The sequence below is a fragment of the Astyanax mexicanus genome, chromosome 2 (genome assembly GCF_023375975.1).
Source record: "Astyanax mexicanus isolate ESR-SI-001 chromosome 2, AstMex3_surface, whole genome shotgun sequence".
NCBI lineage: Eukaryota > Metazoa > Chordata > Actinopteri > Characiformes > Acestrorhamphidae > Astyanax > Astyanax mexicanus.
Genome location: NC_064409.1, coordinates 76,710,493 through 76,722,594, shown reverse-complemented (window position 1 = coordinate 76,722,594; position 12,102 = coordinate 76,710,493). Strand labels below are relative to the sequence as shown.

The window sequence follows — 12,102 nt, the reverse complement described above, 5'->3', positions numbered from 1 at the left end:
TCTATATAATAAATGAGTTTCCCGTTTTAAACATAAACTCCTGGCTTGTGAAATGATCCTGAAATAGATAAGTGGTGATGATGAGTCTCCAGACAGTCTGAATCAGTGTCTCCTGATGTTTCTCCACCGCAGATCTGACTCACTTTATTATCTAACAGAGGAGCTAAAGCTCTGGGTGTGTTTGAGGACAGTAAAGCTCTGAATCCTGCAGTTCAGACTGAGGTTTGGTTTGGGACTCAGAGCTGATCTCAGAAGCTTCTCAAATATTCTCTGTGTGGGTTTAAGGAATCCGAGCATCTGAGCATCCGAGCCCACGCCCTGCAGATCAGCCTGAACCTACACCTCCTGCCCAGCAGAGGGCAGCAGAGCTCTAAATCTGAAATACAGGTCAGGATCTGAGGGGCGGAGCATCCTACAGGTGAGCTTTTACACCTGACTAAGGGCTAATTGGGAAAATGGGACAACTGATTCATTTCAGATATGAGGCTGACTACTGATGATCTGAGCCAATCACAATGCTCGCTTTCATCTCCCCTAATACTACCCAACCAAACCAATCACAGCTGCTGCAAGCAGTCGACACAGATATAGCAATCATTATTTTGTGTTCTAAAATACATTTTATAATTTATTGCAGAAAAAATAAAACATTTCCAACATTTCATGAAATATTTTCCAATCGAATAAAAGTAAAGTTGTTTGATGTCTACACATATAAAATAAAAACAAATAATACATTCATAGAAAATAATTAAATAACACATAATAACTTTTGCTGTGTTCTTTGTGGGTGTGGCCACAGTGATGTCACTCCGAAATCCCTAAAAGACTTTCTAGGTAGGATTATTTTTTGCACACACACAATTAAAAATAAATGAATTCATAAATAATTCATAAATTAAAAAAAACATTGCTGTCTGCTTTGTGGGCGTGGCCTCCTGGGTATAATAGTCTGGTGTATTTTCTGCTCAGTGTATTTTTTCTACACACAAAAAGTAAAAAAATAAATGAAGTCAACAAATAATTAATTTAATAAAAAAAAAAAACTTTGCTGTTTTCTTTGTGGGCGTGGCCGCAGTGATGTCAATCTGAAATCCCCCCCCCCAAAAAAAATCCTAGGTGGGATACTATTCTAGTGTATTCTCAGCTAAATTGTATTTTTTCTATAAATACACAATTAAGAAATAAATACATTTGTGGAAAAAAATTATTATAAAAAAAACTTGCTTTGTGGGCGTGGCCACAGTGATGTCTCCGAAATTCTTAAAAAAAAACTTTTTGGGTGAGATACTCTGGTGTATTCTCTGCTTAATTTCTACACAATTTTTTTTTAAAACTGAATTCATAAATAATTAATTTAATTAAAAAAATGACTTTTGCTGTGTTCTTTGTGGGAGTGGCCACAGTGATGTCACAATCCCTAAAAAATGTTATTAGGTGGGATATTATTCTAGTGTATTCTCTGCTAAATTATATTATTTCTACAAATACATAATTAAAAAAGAAATAAATTTGTGGATAATAAATTTATTATAAAAACTTTTGCTCTTTGCTTTGTGGGTGTGGCCACAGTGATGTCACTCTGAAATCCCTAAGAAAAGGTTCCTGTGTGGGATACTATTCTAGTGTATTCTCTGCTAAATTGTACTATTTTTGCACATGCACAATAAAAAATAAATATTTGTGGATAATAAATTTATTATAAAAACTTTTGCTGTTTGCTTTGTGGGCGGGGCCATAGTGATGTCACTCCGAAATTCCTTACAAAAACTTTGTGGGTGAGATACTCTGGTGTATTCTCTGCTAAATTGTATTATTTTTGCACGTACACAATTAAAACATTTGTCATTTGTAGCCCCGCCCCCTCATTACCTGTGCCCAGGTGTTTCTTGTTTCCTGATCAACTCGTATTTCTGAGGTGTTTCTTTTACTAGCTAATGCAGACAGGGGAGTTTCATGTGTAGCATCATATCAAAAATGAAGCTTTAACGTTCCTGGAACATTTTATTCTGTAACGTAACGGACTAACCTGTCCTGTATCCTGTTTAAAACATTGCTAAATGTTGTTGTAATGTTTAAAATGAGCCTGAAGTCAGGGGTGTGATGATTATCTGTGTGGAGGAATCCAGGGCTGATGTGTTGCAGCACGTCTCAGTGAGGGTGTGGTGTGGATTGGTGGTTTGAGGGTATTCCTCCGGGGCGCAGGTGGTGGAGGTGTTGCAGCGCTGCGGTCGGCTCTGGATTGCAGCAGTAAATCAGTGTTGTTACTGCGGCTGGATTACACAATCCCGCTGTTATTAATCTGCTGCTGATCATACGTCAGGGTATAATCACTACCTGCATCACATACAGTATGTGAAGAATGATTAGATTACAGAACTTGACTCATTACAGAGGAACACATTGTTCCTTATAGTGTCATTTACAGCAGAATTCACAGCATAGGGGAGTAAAAACACAGTACCAGTCAAAAGTTTGGGCACACCTCTTCTCTTCCAATGTGTTTTATGATTGTTTACACCAGTGTTTTTCAACCAGCGCACCATGGAAAATTATCCAGTGTCCATAATCGGTCATTACTTGACACATTGTCAAATGACAGTATTTTAAAAGTAATGTATTTTCTTCCGTGCCAGTAGGGGCAGCAGCTAATTGCCTTAATACTCTGATACAGGAGATATGATGCAGCTGTAGTGATGGTTATTGGTGGGGCGTGTATCAGAAATAGATGGATTTGTGTCCCCCCCCACAAAAATGATACCTCAGAAAAAGCAGAAATTGTTTTAAAATAAATGTTAATTTTGAAAGCGCACCAAAATCTGCACTCCCGCCATAAAAAGCCCTCCCCTCTAATTTTCGAATTAAAGTTAGCCAAAGCAATTATCGTTTATCAGTAAAACAGTGCGTACAGGCTGCTTTTCATGGCGGGGGTGCAGATTTAAGCACTGATATGGTGCTGAATTAAGCACCTCCGCCAGAAAAAGCACCCCCTCTCAGGAGAGTCTGCAGGTGATGGGGGCATTCTGTGTTAAAGTAGCTTCACACTACGGTTGCACTTTATGTTTTTCTATACTGTTTGTTGTTCCTTGTTGCACTGTGTTGGTTCCGGACTTGATCTGACTTGACTTTAAAGCTATATAGGAACTCAAATAAGCAACTAAAATAAAGAACAATAAAAATAAAGTGTTAAAAGCATTGAGAAACAAGCAAACAATTGAAATTTAACTAAGGAGAATAAAAAAAAATAATTTACAATTAAAGGATAAGTGGACAGGCTAAAATGTAAAGCAAAAAAAAATTACAATAAAGTTTTTAATTAATATCTGCGCAATAAAGTAGTTTACTAAATACTTCGATCCTTTTTTTACACTTCAAACTTTATATTTAAAGTATTTTCTCAAGTAAACTTTCAAATCTGAGGTCTAGCTTAATATATATGAATTCTTACAAAGTAGAGTTTATATGTAAAAAAAAAGAGAGATTTTCTTAAGGATTGTCTTCTTTTATGCACAGAAAGCAGAAATAAGCATTATTAATGTGTATTCTTCTGTAAATTCCTGGTCATGTGATGACGAGAGTGCTGGCCGCTGTATCTGAGGTCATGTCGTGTTTAACGAGGGGTTTACGTCATCGCGGCGTATCTGAACAATGCAGTGTTTCACCACAAACACACACACACACATTGTTAGTTCAGTACTCCCCCCCCCACCACCCCACCCCACCCCACCCAGCCAGGGTCTTACAACACACTGTAAGCAGGGCTGTGCTGCTCAGGTGTGTTCAGGGAGTTCCTTTAATCCCAGTATAACATACAGGAACTGAACTGAGCTTCAGAACCGCGGTGTGGCGTCACTATTAGCAGTGACTCAGCTGCTCCAGTGTTCGTCCTGAGCTGGTCTGGAGTCAGGCCTGGAGAAATAATAGAGAGGGTGGTGTTTACTGTACTGTGGAGACGAAGCTGGGAAAACACCACAGTGTGAATCATGATCTTTGGGCTACTGTTATATTTTTACTGCTGTAGTAGAAAGAACATCTTTATTTCAGTAATCTAGGCCTGTAAGAATAACTATAGCTCCTAAAATCATGGTTATTGTCATTTAAAACACATATATGGCATGTAATACATTCTTTATACTAGTATACTAAACATAATGTATTACATGCCGTCCATGTGTTGAGACAGTGAGACTTGGTCTGTTTACAAAATAAATCTTTGAGATTATGTAAATATTTAAATGTGTGTTTTAACTAAAAATATATATAATAATATTGTATAAATGAAGTTATTGGTATTAGATAATATTGTTTGCAGAAATTAAGTAAAGGTTTGATTCAGCAAAAATAAATTAAGTAAAGTTTACTAAAAGAAAGGATTGACTAAAGTTCAGTTCACAAAACCCACTAATTGAAAGTTCTTTCATCTCCCTTTTCTAGAAGTATAGATCCCTGCCTCAGAAGAAGTCTGCCAGCTAACCCTCCTGCTGTGTACTGATTAATAGAATGTTTTTTTTTTGTTTACATTAGCTATAGCTCCACTTTAACTCTCTCTCATCATAGTACTGTTGTTTTTGTCCTGAGGAGAATGAGTTCCTCCTAAGGTTTCTTCCTCTTTATGTGACCACAGTAATATTGGCATCTCTGTGGTGCTGCTCATAAGAGGCGTGGACCTTTTTTTTTTTCTTTGTAAAGCTGCTTTGTGATAACTTTGTTGTAAAAAGTGCTATAGAAATAAAGTAAAATGTAATTTAATTCAAATACTGTCTGAGGTTTTCAACCAGCATAATGCAAATGGTGGATCATCTTTATATGTTATGCTTTAAGAGAAAGCCTTAAGATATAGCTGCTTAATATCATGCAGAAATTTTAGAAAAATTCTGGCATGTTAAGGGGTTTAAGAAAGCAGTGACCCAATTGGAAATTCTGGCGTAGAACCAGTTCTTGCTCAAGAGCTCGTCTCCGCCGTTGTGCCCTGCAGCAGGACACTTACCCTAAGTATGAAGCCTGAGGTTCTCAGATCTTTACGACAGTTCTGTTCTGAGAAAAAGCAAAACTGGATCTACCTGACTGAGAAGATTTCTCCACTGTTCATCGTTTCTACTGAACTACCAAAAATAATAAACCAATGCAACTGCTGATTTATAAGCTCTAAAAACTCTAAAAACCAAATAAACATTAATAAAGTCAGTGATCAGTGAGAGTTAGTATCTACCTCTAATTAACTCTATATAACATTAGAATACTAAACCCAAATAAACTTTAATAAAGTCAGTGATCAGTGAGAGTTAGTGTCTACCTGTAATTAACTCTATATAACATTAGAATACTAAACCCAAATAAACATTAATAAAGTCAGTGATCAGTGAGAGTGTCTACCTGTAATTAACTCTATATAACATTAGAATACTAAACCCAAATAAACATTAATAAAGTCAGTGATCAGTGAGAGTATCTACCTGTAATTAACTCTATATAACATTAGAATACTAAACCCAAATAAACATTAATAAAGTCAGTGATCAGTGAGAGTATCTACCTGTAATTAACTCTATATAACATTAGAATACTAAACCCAAATAAACATTAATAAAGTCAGTAATCAGTGAGAGTTAGTGTCTACCTGTAATTAACTCCATATAACATTAGAATACTAAACCCAAATAAACATTAATAAAGTCAGTAATCAGTGAGAGTTAGTGTCTACCTTTAATTAATATTAAATAACATTAGAATATTTAACTCAAATAAACATTAATAAAGTCAGTGATCAGTGAGAGTGTCTACCTGTAATTAACTCTATATAACATTAGAATACTAAACCCATATAAACATAATTAATAAAGTCAGTGATCAGTGAGAGTTAGACATATATTTAATATTTATTTAATATTTAACATACTTTCTCAGATTTTTTTTATGTTGTTGAAACAGTGCTATATGTTGTATGTCAGCCAAATCATATACAAGACAGAACAGGTGTGTGTGTATGTGTGTGTGTGTGTGTGTGTGTGTTTGTGTGTGTGTGTGTGTGTGTGTGGGTGTATGCTAATCTAAGGTTAAGATCACGCCTTTTAAAATGAAGTAAATCCTGCTTTTTAAAAGCCACCTGTGAGGAAATGCTGGAAGCTATTCTACACCCACTGAAAAATGGTGCAAAACATGCATTCATTTATTTAAATATTGAATATTTAATTAAATGTTATTAAAGGCAAAAGGTCAAAACTGATCCATTTAATCAGTTTAAGTTTTGGAGCTGTTTGTTTTTTAATTTATTTTATTTATTAAAGTATCCAGTTTCATTCTGGATACTGTTCACATATTATTTTATTATTTAATTATTACTATGCTACTATACTATGTTTCACTGTGTACTCTGTATATAGCTGAAATGACAATAAAAACCACTTTGACTTTGACTTTGCATTGACTTCGGAATTATCTACAGCTTAGTTCATTTTTCTCACTTTTCAGATATTTAGTTACATATTGAGTAATATATAAATCTTTTTATTTTATTTTAATAAAGCATTAATAAATGCATCCCTCCAGAAAGTGGGTAACCATTTCTTTTACAGTCCCCTAAGTGTTTAGGTAATTGTGAGGTACAAACTCTGAAGTACTGAGTAATTATTTTGGTTAACAAGACGGTAAGTACCAGGAGAGTTTGACTTAATTACACTAAAATATCTCACAGGTACTAGATACTAATCACGTAATTGTAAGGTAAAAAATACTCCAGTAAAAAAACTGCCTATGGTTCCATAAAGAAGTTGTAGAGTGTGTGTGTGTTTTCCTTTTGTAAAACTGGAGCATTTAAATGCAGATCAAGGGTGTGGTCGAAACCAGCTTGTGTGTGAGAGATACTGTAGATAAAGAGAGTGTGTGTGTGTGTGTGAGAGAGAGACTTATTAAAGACTTAGTAAAAGGTATATATGAGTCATTGCTTGCTATTAATTTTAATTTTAACTTTAATCAAGCTAATCAAAACTGATTTGTATAATTCAATTATATGCTAATCTTGATCCAGTGTGAATCTGCAGGAGTGAAATTTGTGGAGTATGTATTTCATACAGTTTGCTATTAAAGTCTTTCAATACATATTTTCTTTTTGAATCCAGCATGAATCTGCAGTATGTTAAATTTTTAAAAGCTTTTTAATCCAGTATGAATCTGCTTTGAGTGTCTTTATAAGCTTTGTGTATAATCCAGTAGTGTCTGTATTTTTTTTACAGTTTGACATTAATAAGCATGAAAGGGTTTTAATCCAGTATGAATCTGCAGTATGTGTAGTTTTTGCACATTTTTTATCCAGTATGAATCTGCAGTATGTGTATATATTTGGGGTATGGGAAGTTTCTTTTTATTTGTAGTGTATGTATTTTATACAGTTTGCCAGTAAGAGGCATGGAAGGGTTTCAATCCAGTATGAATCTTGTCATGTGAAGTAGTTTTTTTAATTCAGTATTAATCTGCAGTATGTGAAGGTTTTTACATTTTTTTTAATCCAGTATGAATCTTATTATGTAAAGTTTTTACAAGTGTAGTGTATGTATTTAACACTGTTTGTCATTAATAAGCATGGAATGATTTTTTTAATGCAGTATGAATTTACAGTATGTGTAGTTTTTACAAATTTTGTATCCAGTATGAATCTGCAGTATGTGTAGTTAGTACAGCAGTAATGTGCTCTGTTGTTTGTTAGTGATGGTATCAGTAGCTGTGGTTTTATAATGGGTGTAGAGTCAGTTCTGTGTGTTTTTGTTTTGTATCCAGTATGAATCTGCAGTATGTGTAGTACAGCAGTAATGTGCTCTGTTGTTTGTTAGTGATGGTATCAGTAGCTGTGGTTTTATAATGGGTGTAGAATCAGTTCTGTTTTGTTTTTTTATATATATCCAGTATGAATCTGCAGTATGTGTAGTTAATACAGCAGTAATGTGCTCTGTTGTTTGTTAGTGATGGTATCAGTAGCTGTGGTTTTATAATGGATGTAGAGTTAGTTCTGTGTGTTTTTTGTTTTGTATCCAGTATGAATCTGCAATATGTGTAGTTAGTACAGAGTAATGTGCTCTGTTGTTTGTTAGTGATGGTATCAGTAGCTGTGGTTTTATAATGGGTGTAGAGTCAGTTCTGTGTGTTTTTGTTTTGTATCCAGTATGAATCTGCAGTATGTGTAGTTAATACAGCAGTAATGTGCTCTGTTGTTTGTTAGTGATGGTATCAGTAGCTGTGGTTTTATAATGGATGTAGAGTCGGTTCTGTTTTTGTTTTGTATCCAGTATGAATTTGCATTGTGTGTATTATTCCCAACCTAAACCTGATAACAGTGGAGCAATTCTAATCCAGTAGGAATCTGCAGTGTGTGTAGGTTTAAACAATCTAAAAGTGAGAGCAATAAAATTATTGTCATCCAGTATGAATTTGAAGTAGTATGTGGTTTACACTATCTAAAAGTAATAGTATTGCAATGATTATAATCCAGTATGAACAACCAAAGAGTCTCAGCAGTGGAGTAATTCTAATGCAGTATGAATTTGCTGTGTGTGTATTATTCACAACATAGACCCGATAACAGTGGAGCAATTCTAATCCAGTATGAATCTGCAGTGTGTGTAGGTTTACACAATCTGAAAGTAAGAGCAGTGAATTTATTGTAATCCAGTATGAATTTGAAGTTGTATGTGGTTTACACAATCTAAAAGTGAGAGCAGTGAATTTATTGTAATCCAGTATGAATTTGAAGTTGTATGTGGTTTACACAATCTAAAAGTGATAGTATTGCAATGGTTATAATCCACTATGAACAACCAAAGAGGATCAGCAGTGGAGTAATTCTAATGCAGTATGAATTTGCAGTGTGTGTGTGTGTGTGTGTGCTATGCAAAACCTTAGAGTAATTGTTGTGGAGTGATTCCAATCCAGTATGAATCTGCAGTGTGTACCTTGCATGACTTAAGAGTAATAGTTTTGGGGAAATTGTAATTTAGTATGAATCTATAGTGTGTGCAGTTGTAATAACCTTAAAGTAACCTTAACGTTAAATAGTAATAATCCAGTATGAATCTGCAGTGTGTAACTAACATGGATAAAAAGTAATAGCTGCGGAGTTATTCTAATCCAGTATGAATGTGTAGTATGTGTGGTTTGGAAAGTTAAGAGTAACAGCAGTTTAGAATATAAATAAATACGAAATAATACAGACTTCCACTTTAACATTATTAATCCTTAAAAGTAATTTTAAATATTTTTATTTTTTAACTAGTATCAATTAGTATCAGTTTAGTTAAGATAGTACTTAACCATTTAAGGTTGTACAGTACTGTTGTGAGTACTGTTATTTGATGTAGCTTTACTGTAAAGTGTAGCTTTACTCTAATGTGTCTTTTAAAGGGTGTGTGTACTCTTGTTTAAAGTTATTTAACCCTTATTTCGTTATTTTTTTGATGAACTCATGTTTCTCTCTCTCTTTCTCTCTCTCTCTCTCTCTTTCAGCCCACACTCTGCAGTGCTATAAGTGCACTCTGGGTTTTTGGGATCTGTGCGTGACCTCTAAAGAGACGTGTAACGGTGATCAACAGTGCTTCAGTGGAGTCGGAAAAGCAGGTAAGACCCAAAGTTCAGCGCAAAAACGATAAATCTCAGTGTGTTTAAGGCAAAATACTATATAAAATAGCAGTCAAAAGTTTGGACACACCTTAAATCCATTGTTTTAAAATGTTCTGCATTGTAGATTAATATTTAAGTCATCCAAACTATGAAAAACAACATATAGAATTACTAAGGAAGCAAACCAGGATATATATTTTATATTTTATATATTTTTATATTCTTCAAAGTAGCAACTCTTGCTTAGATTAGACATTTTTGCACATCTTGGCTAGAGAGGTAGAGTCACCTGGAATTCAGGCTTTCAGTTAACAGCTGTGCTGAACTCATCAAGAGTTAATTACTTGAATTTCTTGTCTCTTAATGTGTTTGAGAGCATCATTTAAAGTAAAGTAGTGAAGAGGTAGAAAAAAGAACTACTAAAAAAACATTTTTTTAAGAACCTTGAAAGTATCCTCAAGTGCATTAGCAAAAAAAAAGACCATCAAAAATGTTATGATGATGATGAAACTGGCACTCATCAGTACAGGATAAGTTTATATTATAGTTATTATAGTTAACAGACAGGGGACAGGAGAAACTGAGGGTCTAACATCCATCAGTATCGAGTCAGACAGGTGGGCAGTCAGTAACTCAGAGGAAGGAAGAAAAATGGAACTAGTTTTGTCCGGATTTATGGAGAACATAAAATATGGAACTATTATTAGAGTTTGATTATCTAATGAATCCGGAAGATCTGAATAAAACAGCCTAAATAAAGGGAAAGAGACAGAATGTAACATAGACACTGAGGCACCTGGAATTCAGGCTTTCAGTTAACAGCTGTGCTGAACTCGTCAAAAGTTGATTATTTGAATTTTTTGTCTCTTAATTTAAGTTTGAGAGCATCAGTTAAAGTAAAGTAGAGTAGAGCTAGAGTTACAGGTATACAGTGAATAGTGAATATTTGAATAAATATGAGAAGCAAGAACTACTAAAAATATATATTTTGAGAAAAAATAAAGGTTTGGTCAATCCAGAAAAAGACCATCAAAAACATGATGATGATGATCATGATAAAACTGGCACTCATCAGCACAGGATAAGTTTATATTATAGTTTCACACTTTTAAGTTACGACCTGATTCCTTATGTGTTCCTTCATAGTCTGGATGACCTCAGTATTCATGACATTACAATGTACAGTGGCTTGCGAAAGTATTCATACCCCTTGAACTTTTCCGTATTTTGTCACATTGCAACCACAAACATAAATATTTCTTAATTTCATTGGAATTTATTGTGAAAGACCAACACAAAGTGCTGTGCAATTGTGAAGTGGAAAAAAATATATGCATGATTCAAAACATTTTTTACAAAAAAAAAAACTGAAAAGTGCAGTGTGCAAAAGTATTCAATCATTTTTTTCTCTGACTGCAAACAACTGTATTCAGAAGTTGCCTGATGACTGCTAATGACAAAAAAAAAAAAACAGAGTCAACCTGTGTGTTTAATTTAAATATTTTTAAAAGATTTACCAAGTATTCTACACCTATTTATACACAAACTACCAAGACAAGGCCGTCCACCTGAACTTACAGGCCAAACAAGAAGAGCACTGATCATAGATGCAGCCGAGAGGCCCATGGTGACACTGGACGAAATGCAGTGACCCACACCGTCCCCACTGTGAAACATGGTGGTGGCAGCATCATGCTCTGGGGCTGCTTCTCTTCAGCAGGGACAGGGTTGGGAAGTTGGTCAGAGTTGATGGGAAGATGGATGGGGTTAAAAACAGGGCAATCCTGGAAGAAAACCTGTTGAAGTCTGCAAAAGACCTGAGACCTTCCAGCAAGACAATGACCCTAAACATACAGCCAGAGCTAAAGTGGAATGGTTTTAAAGACATATTCTTCTTCATGTGTCCTGTTCACAAACGCTCCCCATCTAATCTGACTGAGCTTGAGCTGTTTTGCAAAGAAGAATGGGTACCACTTTAAAATAAGACTACCTTTATAAAGGGTTTATAAATGGTTGACAATTAGTTTATTAATGGTTACTAATTAGATTGTAAATGCCTTAGAAATCATTAATAATCAGAAATAACACATACGTAGAAAGGGCAACAATGACCTGTTGTTAGCCTAATAGTGAACCCACAGCCATCTATAATGTTGCCCTTACTACGTAGGTGTTATAACTGATTATTAATGATAATTAATAATAAATTTTAAGGCATTTACAACCTAATTAGTAACCATTAATAAACTAATTATAAACCATTTATAAACCCTTTATAATGGTATTCTTGTTTTAAAGTTATACCGAAGAATGGGCAGAAATTTCAGTCACTAGAAGTGCAAAGCTGGTGGAGACAGACCCTAAAATCACATTTTTTTTTTTTTTTTTTTTTTTTGTAAAAAATGTTTTGAATCATGCATACGTTTCTTTCCACTTCACAACTGTAGACCACTTTGTGTTGGTCTTTCACATTACATTGCAATTAAATATATTTATAGT

The 12,102-nt window shown here is 34.5% G+C and overlaps 1 protein-coding gene across 1 annotated transcript in view; it reads left to right on the top strand.

The window, feature by feature from the left end:
• The window catches only part of spaca4l (sperm acrosome associated 4 like), a 31,110-nt gene that overhangs the window by 15,038 nt on the left and 3,970 nt on the right, over window positions 1-12,102 (top strand). Inside the window, exon 2 of the mRNA XM_007239721.4 lies at window positions 9,490-9,600. Within this exon, the coding sequence (XP_007239783.2) occupies window positions 9,490-9,600 (111 nt within the window). The remainder of the gene's footprint in view (window positions 1-9,489; window positions 9,601-12,102) is intronic.